Source organism: Salminus brasiliensis, chromosome 18 (assembly GCF_030463535.1).
Source record: "Salminus brasiliensis chromosome 18, fSalBra1.hap2, whole genome shotgun sequence".
NCBI classification, from domain to species: Eukaryota; Metazoa; Chordata; class Actinopteri; order Characiformes; family Bryconidae; genus Salminus; species Salminus brasiliensis.
The window spans coordinates 9,444,036-9,466,756 of NC_132895.1; the positions used below are offsets into that span (position 1 = coordinate 9,444,036).

The window sequence follows — 22,721 nt, forward strand, 5'->3', positions numbered from 1 at the left end:
TTTGCAGAGTGCAAGGTACCACATATCCACAAGAAAAGGTTATGTATTTTATTATAAAGGAATTGAGCAGTTACATAGCAGTACCCCCTTTTATACTTGTACAATTTGTTACACACAAAGTGAGCACTTGAAGTGACCAGTCATTCAATTCACTCAAATACTGGTTTGTATTAAGTCAGATTACATAGCAGAAGCTTTTGAAACCACATGCACATCTATTATAGCATTTATTCAGGCTTCAATTCTGACTACAGTTACACAGAATGTTCCAGATTTTTTCCAGATTTATTTACCCAATATCTAGCATTATAGCAAGAGCCTGATCACTTAATTTGAACTCAAGGCACAGTTAACAGTTAAATCATAGATCTTCAGTCTGCACATAAACTGGGGGCAAAAATCAACAAATCAGGCTGTAGCACATTTTAAACATTTACTGCTCCTTTCACAATTTAGAAGCCAAAGCTCCCATCACACATTCTTCACACACACACACACACAGTCATACACAGTCAGACCATTCTCAGTCCAACCCCAAAAATAAAGCTGTACAGTACAAAAACAGTTCAGTATTGAAGGACGGAATCCTCTTATTCATCTTCTCCCTTCTTTTTCTTTTTTTTCTTTTTCTTCTCTGTCTGTTCAGGCTCCTCTTCCTTCACCTCAGGCTCTGGGTCCACCACCTCAACCTTCCTCTTTTTCTTTTTAGCAGGAGTAGCCTCAACCACACCATTTGTTGCAGCCTCTTCCTCCTCCTCCACATTCTCAGCAGCTGCCTTCTTTTTCTTCTTCTTCTTCACAACTGTCCCCTCAGCCTCTCCGTTCTCCTTCAGAGGAACCAAAAAGAAAGCACATTAGAACCAAACCAGAAATACAAGCAAGCTTCAAAAGCAACTCTGAGAGTTGTCCTGCTCACTTCAGTGACCAAACCCACTGAGAAGAGTTGGTCAATGGTTCGGAGGAGCTTTTCTCTAGCATGTCATTTAAAGAGACAGGACCATGTGGAGGTCCTGGCTCTAGTCTAGTCATGCAGGGTGCAGCTGCAAAAGCAAGAATTTAGGTTTGTGTTTTAGGAGTGATGTAAAAGAATAGTTTAGTGTAAAAAAAAAAAAAAAAAAAAAAAAAAGTTAATCAGCAAACAGTTGGTATCAAGTTGCTAGGCCAACATTGCCACTGGACTGGACTTGCAATCATGATCATTTCTTAGGGAGGCTGCTTCATGAACATCTCCTTAAACCCTACATGGTGAACTACACTACACAAGTCAAAACTGTCTATACATTAATTGCACTAGATGTCAGATTGACATGACAATCCATCTTTATATTAGATTAGAATCCATAATTGCAGGACTTGTATAGTACACTACATAGGGAGTATGTAATTTGGGATTGAACCTCTGCCTTCTTCAAGGCGTTTTGATTTTCTCTATGGGATATTATCTTCCCCTACAGGGCTAGCATGGTCATACAAGCATTTTAATCTCAGAATGGACAGAAATGTTCAAAAACAAAGGGAGTGACAACTTTGTAAAATATCCAGGCCTGAAATACTGCCATATACAGCAAAGGCTCATTTACGCCCAACAGATATGGAAGCGGCCTTCTGTCCGTACTCAACGTTCATTTCATCCGCATTTCTGCACATTCTCTGAAAACTTGGGGATGCGGACAGGATGAAGCAGTGTCACTGCAATTCGTGGGGGCAAAAAAATTTTTGGACAGCCAGAAATGATTTCTAACTGAATAAACACACATCCCAGCACACAGTGACTTCACTCACTTGGGCTTCAGCATCGCCATTGGTTTTGACCTTCTTGACCTCGACTTCTTCCTCCTCTCCCTCAGCCGTGGACAGAGCTTCAAGTCTTCTCTTCTCACGCTTCTTTTTCTTCTTTTCCTTCTTCTCGAGTTTGCGCTTGATCTCTGCTGCCACTTCACCCGCCTGCGAAGGAAAAGCACACAGTTATTCAAAGCCCCCGTTGTCCACCTAAATTAAAAGCTGTTGGGTATTTTAAAGTGCTGCGTCAGGCTCATTAAATCAGTTTTAACCTCCATGTTGGAGTCAGGGAAGAAGAGTCATCACTCACAGCAGTAAACTGTAAACACTACAATCATCAACTCACCTCTACTACGGCCTCTTTCATGACATCAAGGTTCTTTCTCGGAGTCTCTCCAGTCTCGTAGAATGACAAACGTTCTTCTACCTGGTCGCGTAGTTTGTCTCCAAACACACTGGTAGGTACCTCTGAAACAAGGTAGGAACAAAGACTCAGTGACGCACATCTAATCATCACAGGAGCAGATGTTACATTAAATGGACTTGCTCAGGGTAAAATGGTCAACACCCACTCCCATAAAGGGGTGGAATACTGATGACGAAAAATATAAACATCACAGCAAGAAAGCCAACTTCATCTCGACTATCTCTGTAAACAAGCAGGACGGCTCACCAGAGAAGCAGTCAATCCGAGAGGCGATGGTGCACTTGTTCGCAAGGTAACGGGAGATGCGACCCTTGTTCTTGGCAGCTGCGCGGCCGATGAAGGTGGAGTGGAAGATGAGGCCGTACTTCGGCGTATTCCCCCTGGTCTTCAGTGCCCTGGATTAACAAAATGAGTTACAACAGCCTACAGAACTACGTTAGTTTACTGAATTAAATTATGTGCTGGCCCAGGATACACAGGCTATATTAGTGCTAGCTCTACAGCAACTACCTCAAGAGCCCTGGGCGGCTGTTCAGACTTGGGGGGAGCGTTAGAGAAGTGGGATCACTTTTGGCGTGCATGTTCATGAACACACTCAAATCAACCACTGCGACTTCGCCCCAGCCCTGCCATCACCACAGCCGCCTGAAACCCCAGCAGGGAAGGGGAGCCCCAGTACCTGAACAGGGCCTTCTCCGCTCCCAGGATCTGCACCGTGGAGGCCGGGTACTTGGCCAGGTTAGTCAAGCTGCCAGCGTGGGAAATGAGACGAGCACCAACCTAAAAGCATAAAACGGCATTAGAGAGCGCTAGTCTGAGCATAAAGTGGATTAAAACTTTGACCTGCAACCAAGTGTAGTCTCACACTGCTGTGCCTTAAACCATTGGGTGAACACTGACCACTACATTAGCCTAAAAACTCCAGTGCTACACTTAAGCCGATTTGGACATTTAGTTAATTTCACCATGTCTGAGTGAAAAGTATGTGTTAATTAAAATACATACCACTTCTCCAATGAGCGCTGCTAGGTTGGGGGCCACCTGGCCCATCTTGGAGCGCAGGTACTCCTGCAGTTCCAGCCTGTACGCTGTGAGGGACACAACTCTGCTGGAGAAGCTTTCAATGTTGATTAAGTCAATAGGAGAAATGTCCATACCTGAAAAACAGCCCATATATTCATAAGAAAAATGTTTTACCAGCTACAAAATAAAGCTTTTTTAAATGGAGAACCAGTGAGCTACTTTTCACTGTCTCTCTAAAGTTGCTCAGATGTTCAGTTAAATAATATGTTGTCAGCACATGCATTCAGGGGATTGACAGACTATAATAACATCATAACATCTGAGGCGGTCATTCTCCAAGTCTAAACTACCATCTCTTACCCATGGAACTGCGCGAAGCTTCAAGGATGGCCTGTGCTTTAGCACTGTCCATAGTGACCTCCTCCAGCGACTCCAGGCTTTCCTCACTCAGCTCCTTTCTGTTCCCTATCAATTTGGCCAGCTTGCAGTATGTTGCGTTGTCGCTGACTATCTTAATCAGCTCTGGGAAGTGGTAGCCATACCACTCACTAAAATAGGAAATGAAGGACATTAAAACAAGGCCATCACCACCAAGGTCATTAGTAGAAAACGAACTTCAAACCGGAGTAGTGCTGCTGTCTAATCCAAACCAGGCTGGCTGTCTCCGCCCCAGGTGGTGGTCCGCCAAACTGACAGACTGAGCATTCCCAAGAACGGCCTTTAGTGTCCCTCCTTTTTCTATACAGTCAGCGCAGTAGGGGGCGCTGTCTGTGGTAAGCACTGGGAGGCTGCAGAGTGCATTTTCACATTCTTTGAGACCCTCAACCAGTGTAGTTTTTTTTTAACCCACCGGAGAGAGGCCAAAGAATGTAAACAGCACTGACACACAACACCTCAATGCACACACAAGCAGACACACCCCAGCAATATGGCAATGCCTTAAGTGTGGTTCTTGATAAAGCAGGAGGCCCAATGATCAAGACGTCCTAATCCCGGCATGTTTTAATGGACCAGGAACTGGTATTTTAGGCCCCGATTCTGTTCTTTGCTTTAACGATGGTGATGCAGGGAGCACCCTCTGGTGTCCTCTAGGCACCTCTAGTGGACAGTACTCACAGCCCCCAGCAGTAAGGAGCATGCAAACGCTCTTTGCCCAGGGGTGGTACCATGCTTATTTCTTTGGTCCTTCTTTCCTTGTCGCCGCACGACAAAATGCAGGAAAAGAAGGCAAAAATAACTAGATCTCTCAATATTATTTAGCTTCTCTGGACAAATGACAAGCCACACTAGGGTAGCCGGTACATCCACAGGTTTGCCATATGACCATAAGATTATAATGCCTATGAATTGTCACAAGGATGCAAACAGATTAGACAACCCTTAAGGTTAGTGGGCAAACCTTGCTTTTAAAACCAGTTAGTACTCAGGCTCTCGCACCACGCAAAGACAGCCAGCCGAGCCTGAGATTAGTTTACCAGCACAGCAACTCCACTCAAAACGAGCAACATACCGCACACGCATGGAGAACGTGTTGATGTCTTTGTCCAGCTGATCGAGAAGAGCAATAGACTGGATGATCATGTTGTCAGCTCTGTTCACATTGAATTTGACCTTGGCCCTCGAGTAACTGTGACCCAGACCAAGCTGGGCTTTGGAGGCAGCCTGAGCAGTCAGGCCCTTCACCAGGGAATGAAAATGCAGACGCACACCTGAGGAGAGAGAGAGAGAGAGAGAGAGAGAAAGTCAGTAAAAGACCGTGGCATGGCTAGAACAACGCTTTCATAATTGAGGCCCAACTGTTCAGCTTTTCAGTATTAGCCATCAGAGGTCAGTAGATAAAAAACACATCATTACAGTGGAGGAACCTTCAGTATGTCTGTACAGCACAGTAGCTGGGTTTCCATCCATGTGTTAAATGGCTAAACTTGAGATAACTTTGCATATTTTCTTTTTGGCTGGTAAAAAAAAATTAATGGAGCCAATTATAATGCATCTTTGCCCTAAATACAGCCATAAAACATCTTTCACCAAGAAATTGTTCAACACCATTTCTTTCTTTTTTTTTTTAATTCAACAGCTGGATGGAAACCCAGCTAATGAAATTCAGAGAAATTCCCCAAACCTCTCAGTATTTCTGCCACCACTCCTCCAGTCTGGATGGACAGGCCCAATTCTTCTTGCAGTGCTGCTCCAATCTTGCCATCGGCAACCCCCAGCATAGCCTTCTTTTTGCCTCCAGAAGGCAGGTTGGTCTCCAAAAACAGTTTAAGGTCTGCATGGACGACTCCTAACAAAAGCACGAACCACCAAGTTAGTTGCGTTACAGGTTAAATCAATTACTATTTCAATCAAATTATTTGTTTCACGCTCAGATTCAGTTATGATATGTTGTCAGCACAGTAATTCAGTGGATTGACAGACTATAGTTTACATCACTATCTGAGCCACACTGCCAAACTTCCCAAAACCTGATTTCACTTACCTTCAGAAATGGCATTTATGTTCTCGAGTGCAGCCTGTGCAGACTTAAAAGGGAAAAAAGCTGCCAGTTTCACAACACTGTTGAATTTCCCAATGTTCAGAACGCTTTCCTCCACCTGAGCAGAAAACCTGAACGTTAGAGGCTGTACAGGGAACAAGCTCAGCAGCACGACGCATCAGTAGTGTTTTAGCAAGATACAGGTCTCGTCCACATGTATCCAGATATTCTTAAAGGCTGAGATTCAAGAAGATCCACACTGTATACTACATAGGGAGTAGTGTAATTTTGGCCTAAACCTCTGCAGTTCCTTCACAGGGCTAGCATGCCCCTGCAATGATCGACGCCGGTGTGGATGGAAATAGTCACCAACAAATATTTTAAAAGTATCTGGAAACGTATGGTCGGATAACAATATACCATCACAATTTACCTGTGGCAAAAGCATGCCGATTTCCTCCACTTCTTTGACGGCGAATAGGGCATAGCCCGCCGCATGCTCAAACAGCACGTGTAAGAGCACCTGGAGGGAGGAATCAAAATAAATGAAAATCAGTCCCTCTGCTAGTCTAAAAGACAGAAATTCATGTGGCAACCTCCATCACTAGGTCTGCACACGTAAATCCCTAAACTTCATACAGTAGTCCAGTTTTTTTTTTTTTTTAGAACCACAGAACTAATCCTCTTCTAGCAGTGGCTCTTAACATCTTGAACTAGAGTAACCCAGGCCATAACACTATCACAAGAGCTAACCTACACATGGCCAGGGCTCAGCAGACAGGGGCTTCACTCTAGTCAATTTCAGACAAAAATTCATTCTCGCTGAGGATTCATCAGTCATATTGGTATTGGCAGATTTAGGCAAAGAAATATCTGCACCACAAGACTTCAATTTGTGCGATACTTCTGCACTTTTTTTTTTTTGGATGTTCAAGCACAGCTTAGTGAAAGTACCGGATGAGTATTATAAATCTTCTGGATCTTGGCATCAGCACTGACTTGTATTGGACACCAAGATTAGAGGCACGTTTAGACCTCATTTTTTTTAAAGTTTATTCACACAAGCCACGAATTGACATTAAAAGTCAAGCACATTTACAAGTTACTTTGGAAAAAGGCCCGAAACATGAGTGCTTTGGTGACCAAAGAGTAAATGAGGTAGCATTGGGAACCTGCACCTATATACAGGCATTTTGTCCACTTTCACCATAAGGGAAGCGGAAAAAACAAAAACAAAAGTGTACTATTTTTGCCCCAATTTTAACAATGTTAAATGTCCATGTATTAGCATGATTATCCACAGTTAAAAATTAAAAAATATGGTCTTAAGTCCAAAGCATGCCTGATGAGATACAATTAAGTATCTGGGGAACCTTTAACCAGAAATCTGTTCTATACACTATACAGATTTAGCACACATTAAGAATCACGGATTCCTAAACCTTATTTATCAGCTTTTAAATGTTTAGAGTAAGTGTGGAGAGTAAAGATCATGGATTGAAGTCAGTGTCAGTCCTGTAGCAGCACATTAAGCAGAGCCTCGTAAAGAAGTGCTGCTTAGAGCCAAACACGTGGTCTACGCCTGAACTGCTTCTGCAGCTTTAAGCTCGAGATATAGCTGAAATATAACTTGGCTAACTTTAATATTGGGTTTCTCTTGTGCATATAGGAGATATTTAACACGATTAAACACGGGGTATGATTTTGGAGAAGTTAAGCCACAAACAAAAGGCTCAATCGCACATTAGCACCAGGAGCATTAGCATTAGCCAACTGCCTCAAACGCATGTCGGAGGCTGAGGCTCCACGTGTTTCTCCTGCAGATCACATTCTTCATAATCTACAGACTCTGGACACTTTTAAAGAGGTATTATTAAAAAATAGTGGATATTAAGGGACTATAACGCTTTAAACACAGATTAAATGGTATTTTCTTTGTGCTGCGTTGTCCGGAAAGACCCGACTTCACTAGGCCGAGGCCTGGCTGCAGTAGCAGCAGTAGCAGCAGCAGCAACGCAACAAGATCCCGTGAGAAACACCGCAGCAGCTATTTATAGTCCCGACAAGATAGAAGGGAAAATAAGTGACCATAAGGACAGAGATCATTGTTTAAATTAATGAAATAATAAAGGCAACAGCACAACTAACTAAATATAATTCAGCTAGCTGCCTATGCTAAGGACCTGTAGCAGTACTACACTATTTAAAGGACCTATCTGAAATTATTAAAACACTCACACCGCACACAGCTCCACTAAAGCTTTGATAAAGGAGTTATGTGATCATATGCGAGCTGGATGTAAGATATATATGTAAATAAAGGCTGTAGAAGACTTACCATCTTGCGCTGATCGCTGCGCTGCTGCTCCTCCTGAAGCTCCTGCAGAAAGAAGGTCCATGTGCTGAGGGGGGGAGGCCATGTGGAGCTGACCTGTTGCTCTCGCGAGATTTCAGATTTCTGAAACCCACGTGACTTTAAACCCAAGAGACTTTAAATACCCTTTAAAGTCTGAATGTTCAAAGAAATTACAGAATATTTGTATTTATTTGGCCTTCTGATCAATTTTATATATATATATATATATATATATATATATATATATATATATATATATATTATATCACATTTATTTTGTATCATATTTGATGCACAGCAGGTTTTGTTTAACCTCTTATACTGTGGTTGGCTGCTCTTGCCTACCTATTGGATCCTGGTACCGCCAGACCTGACTCTCCACTACCCTGCTGCCCACTGTCCTGCTCTGGGGCCCTGCACTGATCCATCCTCACCTCACTGCATGACTGACTGTGCTTCTGACTGTTTAACTGCATGGACTTTATTATCTCACTCATGGTTTCATCTTGTATGGCTTGTCGGCACAGTTTTGCTTTAGTGTTGTTTTTATATCTGCTTTGCTTATTATTGTTATGATCCGGTGTCGACCAGAGGAGGATGGGTTCCCCTTTTGAGTCTTGGTTCCTCTCACGGTTTCTTCCTCCTCTCAATCCGAGGGAGTTTTTCCTCGCCACTGTTGCCACTATTTGTCTGTTCAAAAGAGGCTCGGACCCGGATCTCTGTAAAGCTGCTTTGTGAGAACATTTGTTGTGAAAAGCCTATAGAAATGCAATTTAATTGAGTCGAATTGAATTGAATACTCCGAGTCGCCTTTAAATTTCAAACTTAGAAATCTGTATGTATTTTTCTGGTGCATACAGTGCATGTATAATTTACCAGGGAGTACAAAGCGTGTATCTGAATTTAGTTTCTTATTTATGAAACTAATTTTTAGATATGTTGTATGTTATTGTTATTATTTCTATTATTATTTAATCATTATTTCAGATATTTAATTGTAATGTGTAATTGTAATTATCACACTGATGTTGAACAGATGTCTCAAAAATGTATTTAAATAAATCATCACTGCCATCCAAAAACCTCCAAAATCTCCATCCTTGCAGTTTTTCACTTTATAACATAATTAATTGTTTTCCTCAAATTAATCTGAAGTCTTTTTTTCACTTTTTCCTTAATAAGAACTTTCTGATCTTCCTGATTTTCCATCAAGAGTCTCACATTGCCCTCACATTGAAGGGTATTGGTCCTTTACACAGGCTCTACACTGAAAACCCAGATAGGTTCACTTCATTTAGACCATGTAATGATCAATGAACAAACAATGAATAATCAATCAATCAATTAATAATTATTCAATTAATAATCAATTAACTTTTCCCCCCAGTTGTTTGGAGTCAGGAATGCTGCACTTGTACGCCCTCTGCTGGAAACACACCCGTATGTCGTCTACTGCATAAAGACCAGCAGGGGAGAGTTGGAAACTCTCCCCTGCTGGTCTTTATGCCTGTGCTTCCTGTGCTTCCTGTGCTTCCAAGTACACGTTGGGCGGTGAGATTCTCTTAGGTGAAACTCCTTTCCCAGTTTTTTTTTTTTGGAGTTTAACAACTGAAAACTCAAAGTTTCCAAACCCAAACAGTCTAAAACCTCTCGTCCAGTCCCGGCCTTTCATTCTGGAAAGTAGAATGATGTATTTCACTAAAAAGAGCAAAGAAAACAGGCCTGTATTTTTCTACAGCAAACAGGTTTTGGGCAGTCCAGGCTTCAGAGCGTTTTCATGTGGTTCTTTGTATTTTCTGATAAAACGGACACAGCTTGAATGCAGTATCAGTTTCCAAAACTAAGAGCTTAAAAAACAACTTGAGAAAACAACCAAACCAGACCTGTCAGACAACCAAAACTGCCCCCAGGGCCTCCAGGTCCAAGTGTTTGTGTCCATCCTTCCACTGTGAGAAGATGGCTCTACGCTGTAGGTCTGAAAGCATGAAGCTGATCAAGACGCTCTTAATATAATGTAATATAATATAATATAATACCAAAATATTTGCAAACCAAACAGGGAAGCAGAATGATGAACTGACCACCCAGAGTCCAGACTTCAACATTATTCAATGTGTTTCTAATGACGTATATGCACATAAACCTCTAAAACAGAGCTCATATTGTGGGGGTAAATCTCTGTGCAAACTTCTGTTCATGTGCTGAAGGCTGGTATCCTGCAAAGGATGGAGGTTGTGATGCAGGTAAAGTGTGGAGAGAGGGTTGTACAGTACAATGAAACACTGGTAGACCAAATCGTGGTGCAGCAATAGGTAAAATATGGGAGAATAGTCCCTCCCCTTTGCTGCAGTTACACATTCTAAATTATTTGTTAATTATTAAATAATTTGTTTAATCATTATTTATTTAATTCTCCCACTGATTGTTGCATGTCTCAGAAACGTCTTTAAATAAATCAGCACTGCCATGCAAAAACCTTCAAGCAGTTTTTCTCTTTATGACAGAATGAACTGTTTTCTTCAAATTGATCTGAAGTCCCATTTAATAAGAACTGTCTGATCTTCCTGATTTTCCATCAAGAGTCTCACATGAAGCGTATTGATGCTTTTTCCTTCAGTGTCAAAGTTTTCTTTCACAAATAATGAATAGTCAATCAATGAATAACGAATTAATCCCCCCCCCCAGTTGTTTGGATTGGAATGCATTAAGAAATACTGCACTTTTACGCCCTCTGCTGGAAATACACCTATATGAGCTGGAGGCTGGTATCCTGTCCCCTGAAGGAAGTTGTGATGCAGGTAAAGTGTGGACAGACTGAACTGGAACTGATCTCTATTGGGTTTAGTTGTTGAATGATCCTGATGCTGTAAAATTAACGAACCACTTGGCTGTTTTGATTGGAAACATTTATTTGATTGGATTAAATGAATAAAGCGTGGCCACTAAGGCCACTACCTCCTGATACACAGTGATTATCTCAACAACTGACCTGCACAGAGTCTAAATGGCGCAGTGAGATCTTTTCACTGTTCTGTAAAGATCTGAGCTCTGCAGGACATATACACTATATGTCCAAATATCTGTGGACATATTTTTCTGTCCATATAGCGCATATAATTTTGCATATTCTGGTATCTTTTCTCCACAGCCCCTCTACATCCTCTCCAGCCTTTCCTCTTTGCTATTACTTTTCAAGTTTGAGCTATTATTAGTCTTCTCAGGTCTGATGACTTCTTTCCTGTTCTGTAACTGCTTCCTTCCGTGACTTCCTACACAGACTCTTAGGAATGTTGAGTGTTAATGCGCTGATTCCTGAGACATAGGAACTGTAATAATAACACTTGTGTATATAAGATTATGTAATCTTAGTCCAGCGGCATCCAGGGTTTCTTCCAAAATCCAGGGTTTTGATAGGAATGGTCCATTTCAACTTCATTTTCATTGTACTAACACAGGGTTGTGCAGTACAACAAAACACTGGTAGACTAAATCGCAGGTCAGTAATATGTAAAACATATGGAGAATAGTCCCTCCCCTTTGCTGCAGTAACAGCTTCTACATTTCTGAGAGGGCTTTACAGTAGATGTTGGAGCATTGCTGTGAGGACTTGCTTGGAATCCGCCATTAAATGATTATGATTATTAATTTTCCACAGCATGAGTAAGACAAAATTTCATAAATAGTTTGATAAAACAGAGCAAAATTATATCAACAGGTCAACACATTCACAACTGAGAGAGAGAGAGAGAGAGAGAGAGAGAAACGCACATAACTTTTCAGTTGTTCTATTAAAATGAAGGATATTTATGATTGTTTATTAAAACTATTGGATAACGCCTATTAATATGAGTGCATCAGCAGCTCAGATGAATGCGAGGGGATCCACTTTGGCAGTTCCCACAGCAACAGGATGTGTCTTATCTAATGTCAGTGAGTGTTTTTCCTAAACACAACAACCAGTCATCCGGTGGCAAAGAATCTTCAAGGCCCCAAAGTCTCTGAAAAAAGAAGAAGAAAAAGGGGGAAAGGGATCTCAACTAGCAAGCTCACAGTCTGTTGGAGGACAGACACTACAGTAAAGAAGGAAAACAGTTTAACAGTAAACTAAAGGAATGTTTACTAAACAGTGTGGAAAAGGTCAGTCTTATCTTAGACCTCATAGACAAGGAATGTGGCAGAGGGATGTGGAATGTACTTGAAAGCAAAGCTCAACAGAAGGCGAATGAGTGTTAGAAAAGCAATATTTTACTTGTCCAAATGTTTGTGGACACCCCTCTTACTGAATGCATTTAGCTATTTTAAGGTGCATCCATTTCTGACACAGATGTGTAAATGCACAAACAGACAGCTTGTTTAGTCTGCCAATAGAATAGGACTCTCTGGAGCAGATAAACCAACATGTAAGTCGCTCTGGATAAGATGTAACATTATGACCTCACCAACGCTCTTTTCCCTGAATGCAATCAAATCCTCACCGCAGTGTGCCTCCAAAATCTAGTAGAAAGTCTTCCCTGGACTGCAGGATAAACTCTTTTTAATACCTTTGATTTGAGAAGAAACTATGAATGAGCAGTTGTCTTAATATTTTTGTCAATATACTGTATATCTACCAAGGCAATCTATTGCTATCGATCGACCCTACACACACTCACACACAAACACAAACACAAACACACACACACATTGTTGAAATGTATTTGCATCTGTAATTTATTTCTATATTTCAAAAGAAAATTCTAACAAAATCAATCAAGAGTTTGACATTATATATATAATATTAATAAGACCTGCATTTTAGTGCCGTTCTGAAGTGCTGTACTTTTTTACAGGGGGGGATATCTGATAGTCTATCAATGGTTTAAAGCTTAGCTGTGAGTTTCTCACAGGTCTCAAAAGACTTGGCTGCTATAGCAGGGTCTCTAGCCAGCGGAGCCGGGAGGACAAGCGAGCAGTCGCTGTCGAAATACTTCCCCGTGATTCCCTCAGTCTCCTCTGCCACGGCACAGTAGATCGAGCTGAATGCACCTTCCTCCGAAGACTGAGAGACAGAGACATGAACACAAACACAGCTTTGAGGGGATGGAATTTCAGGAATGTAGTTCACACTGATTTAACCCTTTAAACTCTGGCTCTGGTTGTTATGGCAACTCAGCACAGCCTATAAAAAACAAAAAAACAAAAACTTAATCACTGCTAATTATCCATCCCCCTTGGAAAAGTAGTCCCATATCTGAAACTCAATTTAGAGCTTAATTAGCATAAAGTCTGACTGAAGAATGTGAAAACGTTCCACAAAAATATTGACAGACAGACAGAGGTTTTCTGAATTCTGTTAGAAATACACAAATATTACGTACACAGGAATGGTTCTTGACTCTCATTCAGAGTGACTTACATTTGAATGGTAGGAGAATGTAGCGTTAGGAGTCTTATAAGGAGTCTTAAAGGTATTTACTTATTGCCATGCATGATCCATGACAGTGCATGTGCACTTCTGGGATACACAATACACTATATGTATAGAAGCATCCAGACACTCCTGTTAATGAGTGAGTTATACTACTTACTACCATGCACCCATTACTGACACTTAGTTAGACACTGGCATTTAGTTGCCTATGCACAGCTTGTTTAATATCCATAAAAAAACATTGGCAATATAAAAGAAAGCTCTGGAGCAGCCACACATCTGAATGATGGAGGGGTATAGCCCTGGGGCTAAAATGCGTCTCCAGTGTGACCACTAAAATCCAGATGTTACTTTCCTGTGTGAAAAGCACAGCAACCCGTACATCATTTCCGCTTTACTGTGAGCTGTAAACAGCAGCTTCTCATCAAAACTGTCCTGCTCCAAGAGACAAACCGTCAGCTTTGAGGCTCTCAGGGACACTAACCACATAACACACATTCACATTACACCTTCCCTGCTGGAAAAAAAAAAACCCCAGCATGACCAGCTCAGCTCATCTGGTCACGCTGGTTCAGCTAGTTGACGGTGGGGGTTCTACAGTGTGGTGGGACAATAGTTGGTTCTCACATTATCGCAACAGCTCTATCAGAAAATGTGACGGACTATTAAAAACGGCAGATAACAAACTTTGTAAACTCTGTAATACTGTAATACGGCTGCAAACATGAATGCGCTTACACAATTACACACACAGGAGCAGGAATGAGTGAAGCAATATGGACAGAGAAGCCAAGATCCACAGTAAACATCACTCGTATTATCGTTTGTTTTTCTTCGACAGGTGAATTTCTGCTTATCCAATCATAGAAAACACATCCTATTTGTCCACTTGTCTTAAATGTAGAGGACATCTGTTTCTGACCACCGTTAAATGTGATTTGAGTGATGGGATTGTAATACACACAAGTATAAACACGCCAACTGTGTCCCAGAGGAACCACACTGACTCACTGTTTAACACATAGCTGTGCTGTGAAGGAAGGACAACACTGACTCTGAGTATTGCTTTAATGCTTCTCATTCTACATCCACCATAAATTACACTGTCGTCACTCCGAAACCAATATGGACTAATAATAGCACAAAAATGGGTTTGGTTGTTCTACTTTATAAAGGTTCATTTCAGAGGAAATGAGAGTAGTGTTGGCTTTCCTTTAGCCCTTTCTGGATTAGTAAGAATGTTACATCTGTTCGTCATATCACTCTCTCTTTTTGAGTCTATTTGAGCTGTATTGATTTTTTGGAAACAGCTGCATGTGCATGTGTTCCCAGGAACTGATGACTAAATATGATGGCCCTTTTTGAATTATGCAATCCTTGGCTGCAACTGGCTTTTCTTTTAGATGGCTTATTTTCCTCTAAACACATGCTGTACACGCTTTCATGTGGGTGTCCACATACTTTGTACAGCTGCTGCATATTTACTCACTTTTTTTTAGCTGCTGTGCAAACACATTGCACATTGTCTACACACTCACAATCAAGTTTTGAATGAGTCACTTTTTAAATGAGTTATTATTATTATAATATATATTTCAGCTACATTACGGTGCACCCATTACTGACACAGGCATTTAGTCGTGCAAGCACAGCTTGTTTAATCGCCATGAAAAGGCATTGCTAACATTAAAGGAAGCTCTGGAGCAGCCACACATCTGGATGATAGAGGGGTATAAAGCCCTGCAGCACTGGGCACACATTTTCTAATGCACTACACACTCAAAAGTTTGGAATCACATTTTTAAATGATTCATTTTTATTATTTTATTTACACCAGTTATGAGTCCCTGCTAATATGCTCACTCTACAAGACTAAGACGTTACAGCAGATTCTTTAAGTTCTGTAATTTGTGAGGTAGACCTGTTGTACCAGCATATCCCAGGAAAAGTAAATAGTGCACATGTACATGTCCGTTCATGTGATCTAAATGAAAACAGAACTCTAGGACCAGGAGATCTTCTTCCATCCCTCTAAGTCCAGTTCTAATGCTTGCATGTCCATGGTTGCTGGTTTTGTTGGTGGACAGGTGTTAGCATGGGCACTGAGAGCAGAAGTGGGCTTCAATGCCCTATCTGGATAGTATCTGGATCTACCGGATTCTGTTTACACTTGTTATTACAGTGCGTCTCCATTTTAAAAAGATGAGATCCGACTTTACTTTCCTGTGTAAAAAAACACACCAACAAGGACAGCGTTTCTGTTTGACACTTCTTGTAAACACAATCATCCTGCTCCAGGAGACTGTGAACAGTTAAGAGGAACGGTGGGGGTTCTACAACGTAGTGTAACAATAGATGCGTCATGCATGCCTGTAACGGCTTTATCAGAAAATGCAACTGTTTATTTAAACAGCAAGGGAACAAACTCTGTAATCCTGCAACCTTCTACTAGTAAAGTGTGAGCACGAGCCTGCACACCCAAACACACACTCACACACCAGAGAGTGTGAGAGAGAGAGAGTGGGAGAGAGAAGCCAAGGTCCACAGTAATTATTACTCCTATTAACATTGTTTTCTGCTTTAAACTTTAACTTGAATTGACCCGAATTGACCCGAGTTTTAGCTGGTTAGCAAGTTACCTTGAAGAAGAAAACTCCAATCATGTTGAAGATCAGCCGGACAATGAAGTTATAGTGCCTCATAACTTCTGTCATGACTATACCTGGATGCAGAGAGTTTGCAGTCACATCTGAAATCACAAACACACACAGAAACACACACACACACACACAAACACACACACACACATACACACACACACACACACACACACACACACACACACACTTTTTTGTGATATTAATACTCTGAAATGGCTGCAGGCAATTTCTCTGAAATTCAGGTTTGAGACTACTCCTGAACAAAATGAATGATTTGTAGGATTACATCTTTAGAACCTGGCATTGCTCTAGACTAGCAATAAAGTTTACACATTTACAAAATTGACAGGTGATGTTTTGAGCAAGGAGACAAGGTCAAATCTAGGTCAAATGGAGTGGAGTGTCTAAGCTCTGACTGGGAGCTTTATATTCTCCGTTTTTCACACTAAGGACTGAAATCTTGCTCACGGGGTCTTCGGAGGCCCAATTTATTATATTATTATAAAAAATTATAATTTATTATTATATGCCTATACTGTAGAGCCATCAAACCATGCCATTTTTAAAAGAAATGGATGCTTACTATGTTCTACTCCATTAATTAATTAATATATTTTTTTTTATAATTCATATATAAGTCATCATCATTACTTCATTTTCCTTTCAGTAAATTCTGCAAAACTGTTTTTCTCAGTTTGTGGTTCGTTTGTACCCTGATGCCAAGAGTAAACGAGAACACATGAGAAAGCCCTGTTTGAACTGATGGAGCACACTCTTAATGAGCTCAGAGAAGGGAAGAAGGACAGATGAAAAATTTGGATGCTGTGCTTTCTCTCGTGAAAGTGCCAGGCGGAACACAAGGTTGCCTCGAAAAGTGCTTACATGTAACTTCATAATGAAATACGGTTGCATATAGTAGAAATCATAGAATTTCTACTATAGAATTTCATAGAATAAATTTTATTTGAATCATTTTATTATTATTACACAGTCTGTGTATTGTGTGGTCTGCCTGTTATGTCAATGTCATATATGTGTCCCAAAATGTGATTTATGTGTGTCAGAAAGAGAGTGCTTCCTGCTGCAAATAGAAACAACCTGAATTTTTAGTATACATAACATCAAGATTGTACAGCACATTCAGCACTGTTAAAGGTAATTGTAATAATTAGAACAAATCTGTAAAATAACTGGATTAGTCTGCAGAACATTTTGTCATAGCTGATTTGAAAGGGTTTGATCGTAAAATTAAGAAAAGACCTGTAAAATAAGAGATTATCTCTGTAAAATGACAATGACAATTTCTATAAATGTGTGGTTTTTCTACTGAATTTGAATTAGGCTCTGACTTTAATGTTGTGCTCTTTGTTTTACAGTGCAAACACATTAATTTACCCTATAATTACCAAGAAAAAATAAATTGTATTAAATCGTAAGTATGGTGATGAATCTCAATATTATTAACTTTAATTATGAATTATTTTTGTAATTTTACATATATTCAAATGTAATTTAAGAATGCAGGAAAATGCTGTAAACATTATGTAGTACATGCTTTTCTGTTTGGCAGCTATTGACTACCAGTTAACCATTTTTATTTATTTATTTATTTATTTATTTATTTATTAGTAGCGTTTGCAGTTTATGTTTGACTGCAGTGTTTTATGGTATGCTTGATGCTATTTGGTGGTTTATGTTTTATTCTTATAACTATTGTAAATGGGCTTGGAATGAGAGAACCATCCTACCCACCCAGAGAACAAAGCTAATTCTGCTGAATTCCAGCTATCTCCCAATGACTGGGCTAATGCTTAAATGGCTGCACCTTTCATGGGCTCCCAAGCACTTTTCATTTTACAAATGTATTATTATTATTATTATTATTATTATTATTATTATTATTATTATTGTTGCTGCTGCTGCTGCTGTTGTTGTTTTTTGTCATTGTTATTATTGTAATTGTTTTGTGGATGTGCAGTGTTGTTCTCTACCTGTTCCCTTCAGTCTGCGTGCCAGCTCATTAGTCCAGAGGATATTGTGGAGCTTGGTGTGATTGTACGTGCTGTCCATCCCATAATCCAAGTTATCCCCACGGAAATGAGAGAAGTCCACCTTTCCTTTCCAGTGATTTGTTGAGGAAACGTTCACAATGCGCGCTGGGGCTGATTTCTTCAAGAGATCTGATAGAGCACAGAGCACAGAGCAACGGCAAACCCAAGATCACAAACACTACACTGACATCATGGTGAAACTGAAACATGCTGCAGTGGTCTGATCATTTGCAGCAGGAGCGTTGCTGAGTCAAAGAGTGTTCAAAGAGAGGTGAAGTCTGACCAAGAAGTAGATAAGTGAGCAGAAAGGGCCCGATGTGATTAGTGGCGAAGGTCATATCCAGTCCCTCTGAGGTGATTCCCCTGGGAAGGCCTGCACACAGAAGACATCTGGCCATTTAACATTCCAGCTCAAAGCAGAAGACACCCAGAACACCCAGAAGCTCAAGTGTTCAACGTTTTCCACCTTCTATACAGTCATACAATCTTTTCTCATACACTCTCAGATAAAAATGAATAGGTACCAAACTGTCACTTGGGTGGCATCCACAAAGGCTGATGTATTGACTAACTTTAGTAACATAAGATAAGTGTATAATAAACTTCTGCAATTCTTTTATTAAGTTGCATTGGCTTCATACACCTCATCGTGGCTACAGGCTTTTAATTTGGATATTAATGAAATGAAATCTTGGGAATCCTGTTTATTTTCTGCCAGTGTGATGCTAGCTGGCACAGGGGTCTGTTGGCTGGTGTATCAGAGCTGGGGATCTGGCGCTTTTCTACAAGCACATTGGCTGACTAGTGATGCTGCATTGGGAACAGTTAAAAAAAAGAGCTAGTGGCTGACTTTCCTTGATATCTGAGGAGGCATGTGCTTGTCCTCACTTTCATAGTCATTGCAAGTGGGAAGGGAAAGTCCTAGTGAATGGGTGGGTCAGCTCAGCTAAATTGGGAATAAAAATGGGTAAATTTTTTATTTATGTCAAAAACTAGTGATACCGATAAATACGTGGATCTTTAGCAACGGCCCAATTTAATTGGGACAACCAATCGTATGCTATATTGCCAAAAGTATTTGCTCGCCTGCCTTAGTACGCATGTGGATTGAGTGACATGCCATTCTTAATCCATAGGGTTTAATATGATGTCGGGCTACCCTTTACAGCTATAACAACTCTTCTGGGATGGCTTTTCACAAGGTTTAGGAGTTTAGTGTTTATAGGAATTTGTGACCATTCTTCCAAAAGGCGCATTCGTGAGGTCATTCTGACACTGATGTTGGACAAGAAGGCCCCACACCATGATCCCCCCTCCACCAAACTTTACACTTGGCACAATGCAGTCAGACAAGTACCATTTTCCTGGCAACCGCCAAACCCAGACTTGTCCATTGGATTGCCATACAGAGAAGCGTGACCTACTCTTTTAGAAATGTTTGTAGAAGCAGTCTGCATGCCTAGGTACTTGGTCTTATACACCCGAGGTCATAGAATTGATTGGAATAACTGAATGCAATGATTTGAATGAGTGAGTGAATACTTTTGGCACTATAGTGTATCAGTCAGGCCCTGACACAGGAAAGCTGTTAAATACAGGCATACCTGAAGCCCCAGCATTATTGACTAGTATGTGGAGCTGTTTTTCCTCCTCTAGGATTTGAGCTGCAAACTTGCGGACTGATTGGAGGGACGACGTATCGACCAGCCGCAGATGAACGTTCTGGTTGTTGCTACGTTGGCGAATCTCATTCATTGCCGCTGTCCCGCGAGCCTCGCTTCTGCAGGCCAGAATGACCCGCGCTCCACGTCGTGCAAAGTCCAGGGCAATGAACTTTCCTATCCCTGTAATAGAGATACAAACAGGACAATATAGGACAGAGAGGGAGGGGCAGAGCAGAGTGTGAACAACGAGCTAAAGGTTCAGTTAAAATACAGAACGATTGATTCGTTTGTACAGTGTGGACAAATACCATGATGGTCTTTTCTACTGAATATGCCTCTCCCATGTATCTAAAATATGAGCCTCCATATTGCTTTTTTGAGCTGAGAGGGGGATGTAGGCCAAGGATCAATCTGATGTCTTCACCAGCATCAAACCTAAAAGGCATCAGTATTTTCTACTGCCTAGCTTTCACATCTATGAAATCCACAGAAAAGATCTGGTCAGTTCTGACCATTGTTTTCTGAGACAACTGATTACATTTGATCAAGACTGTTATCACAACGGCCTTCTGGGAGGTGCTGCTGATTAATACGTTTATAGTAAATCTCTTTATTTTTACTTTCAGTTTCTATAATGAGACATTCTGGACTGACTGATTTTGACTAATTGAGACTTTTCTTAAAATGACTGTTTCATAGTGTTTAATATCTTATAATCCAGTCTGACTCTCCTCCCCAATCAGCTCCCAGCTCCTTTACAACACTGCAGTCTAATCACGTCCTGTGTGTGTAAGGTGTGTAGTGGTACACACTCTGGACTTTCTGTAGTTGTTGGTCTATTGGTGGGTAATAACTGGTTTATAGTGGGTGAATGTGCTGTGTGTGATTTGGGATTCTATAGCATGTGTGTTTGTGTGTGTGTTGGCATTAGCATTAGCCTCCACTAGGTTCTGAATGGGCTCTTCAGTGCAGGTTTAAAAAATAAAGAAAGGTGAGTGGTTCTCCAGGCAGTAAAAAAGGGTCAGATATAATGGGTCAGATATAATGGTCTGCTCTTTTATTGACCCTCTGAGAACGTCCGCACCACCAGATGGCGCTTTGATCTCGTAGCTGACTCAAAACTGGGTGAATGAAAATACACAGCACCTGCTATGACTTCTAGTAGCAATTCTTGCCTGGAAGCGAAGCGGGTTTCATTCCCAGTCCCTGTCCGTCAGTTTCATCTTTTGACCACAAGCGTGACAAACATTTCCTGTAGACTGGGACCGTAGATCCTTTTTGCCACTCTCTATGATTGACATTTGTTTTGTAACGCTTTCATGTGTATTTCTTTTATCTTTGTTTCATTTTTGCTTTATTGTCCACAGGTATTTCTTAGTCTACACACTTCGAGGCTGAAATGTATTTTAATGTGTAATGTAATGTTTATAAAACCCGCTGGGCTGAGTAGTAAAATGAACCAGACTGGCCCACTATGCTGAAACCTAAACATCTGGAAGAAATAGCAACTTCCTGACATATTTCCCTTTAAGCCTCTCTGGATAAAGTCGAGTTACAGGACCATTTATGGTCCACAGTAGAAGCAGGAGATTCCAGCAGGAGAAACCACAGACTGAAACCAAATCATACAAATTTACAGTATGTACTGTAAAGTCTACTGTAGATGCTGTAAGGATCCCTTTGTTTGTGGTGGGCCTTTACAGCTAATGGAATATGGCACTGATGGCTTGGTAGTTTGAGTGCTAGGTGACTGATCACAGGGTTGTGGCATTGATAGCCATTTCCAGTAACAAGGTCCTGCTCCAGGGGTGCTGTAGCTTGGCTGAACCTGCATTCTGGGCCCACCATTTCAAGCTGAACATTTCTAAGATGGGATATGCAAGCAGAACAAATATGTTGTACCAAGCCTACCTGTGTTTGCTCCGGTCACTATCGCAGTTTTGCCCGTGAGCCGAACAGTACATGAGCGCGGGTCCCACCTGCCTCTCCGTTGCATGCGGGTCACCGCGGCCAGAACCACAGTACAGGCGAACCACAGTGGGTGGGAGAAGAGATCTGTATAGTGCCACGACATTTTAGATGAAGAGAGAGAGAGAGAGAGAGAGAGAGAGAGATCTGTCACAGTCCTTTAGAGTCCTGTATAGACCTGAAGAGTGTGGCAACGAAGGGAGACAAAGTCCAACTCTTCTAATGCTATAAAGTCCAGCACTGAATGCCTGCCAAGTTCAAGTTCACCACTGGAAGACAGCTACGTTCAAGTCCAGCACTTAAGACAGCTAGGTCCAAATCCAGCAATGAAATCCAGCAAAGTCCAGCACTTAAGGACAGCTTAGTCCAAGCCCAGCACTTAAGGACAGCTTAGTCCAAGCCCAGCACTTAAGACAGCCAAGTTCAAGTCTAGTACTGAAATACAGCAAAGTCCAGCACTTAAGACAGCCAAGTCCAAGTCCAGCAATGAAATACAGCAAAGTCCAGCACTTAAGACAGCCAAGTCCAAGTCCAGCAATGAAATACAGCAAAGTCCAGCATTTAAGACAGCCAAGTCCAAGTCCAGCAATGAAATACAGCAAAGTCCAGCATTTAAGACAGCCAAGTCCAAGTCCAGCAATGAAATACAGCAAAGTCCAGCATTTAAGACAGGCAAGTCCAAGTCCAGCACCAAAAGCTCAGCAGTCTTAACACAAAACAGCCAGGCGCTCTGCACTATGTCTGGTTGCTGGGGGCAGGGCTCTCTCTCTCTCTCTCTCTCGCTCTCTCTCTCTCCCTCTCTCTCTCTCCCTCTCCCTCTCCCTCTCCCTTTCCCTTTCCCTCTTCCTCTCTCTCTCTCTTTCTCTCTCTGTCAGTACGAACTGTTCCAATACTGACCTACCAC

The 22,721-nt window shown here is 41.2% G+C and overlaps 2 protein-coding genes and 1 non-coding gene across 3 annotated transcripts; all 3 read right to left on the bottom strand.

The window, feature by feature from the left end:
• Positions 1 to 34: 34 nt before the first annotated feature.
• nop56 (NOP56 ribonucleoprotein homolog) lies at positions 35 to 8,128 on the bottom strand. Its single transcript, XM_072662352.1, has 12 exons — positions 8,047 to 8,128; positions 6,142 to 6,231; positions 5,712 to 5,826; positions 5,352 to 5,516; positions 4,740 to 4,938; positions 3,590 to 3,777; positions 3,212 to 3,363; positions 2,886 to 2,986; positions 2,453 to 2,601; positions 2,126 to 2,247; positions 1,783 to 1,944; positions 35 to 827 (listed from the first exon to the last, which is right to left on the bottom strand). The coding sequence occupies exons 1-12, from the start codon at positions 8,047 to 8,049 to the stop codon at positions 591 to 593; spliced, it is 1,683 nt and encodes a 560-aa protein (XP_072518453.1). The 5' UTR covers positions 8,050 to 8,128; the 3' UTR covers positions 35 to 590.
• Positions 2,024 to 2,090, bottom strand: LOC140539970 (small nucleolar RNA SNORD57). Its single transcript, XR_011977868.1, has one exon. It is a non-coding gene; the product is annotated as a small nucleolar RNA SNORD57 (small nucleolar RNA).
• A 4,628-nt stretch (positions 8,129 to 12,756) lies between the features above and the next one.
• On the bottom strand, positions 12,757 to 22,581 carry LOC140539343 (retinol dehydrogenase 12). Its single transcript, XM_072662041.1, has 6 exons — positions 21,761 to 22,581; positions 19,790 to 20,029; positions 18,469 to 18,558; positions 18,126 to 18,314; positions 16,114 to 16,223; positions 12,757 to 13,102 (listed from the first exon to the last, which is right to left on the bottom strand). Exons 1-6 carry the CDS (start codon positions 21,921 to 21,923, stop codon positions 12,923 to 12,925), a joined length of 972 nt encoding a protein of 323 aa, XP_072518142.1. The 5' UTR covers positions 21,924 to 22,581; the 3' UTR covers positions 12,757 to 12,922.
• Positions 22,582 to 22,721: the final 140 nt, after the last annotated feature.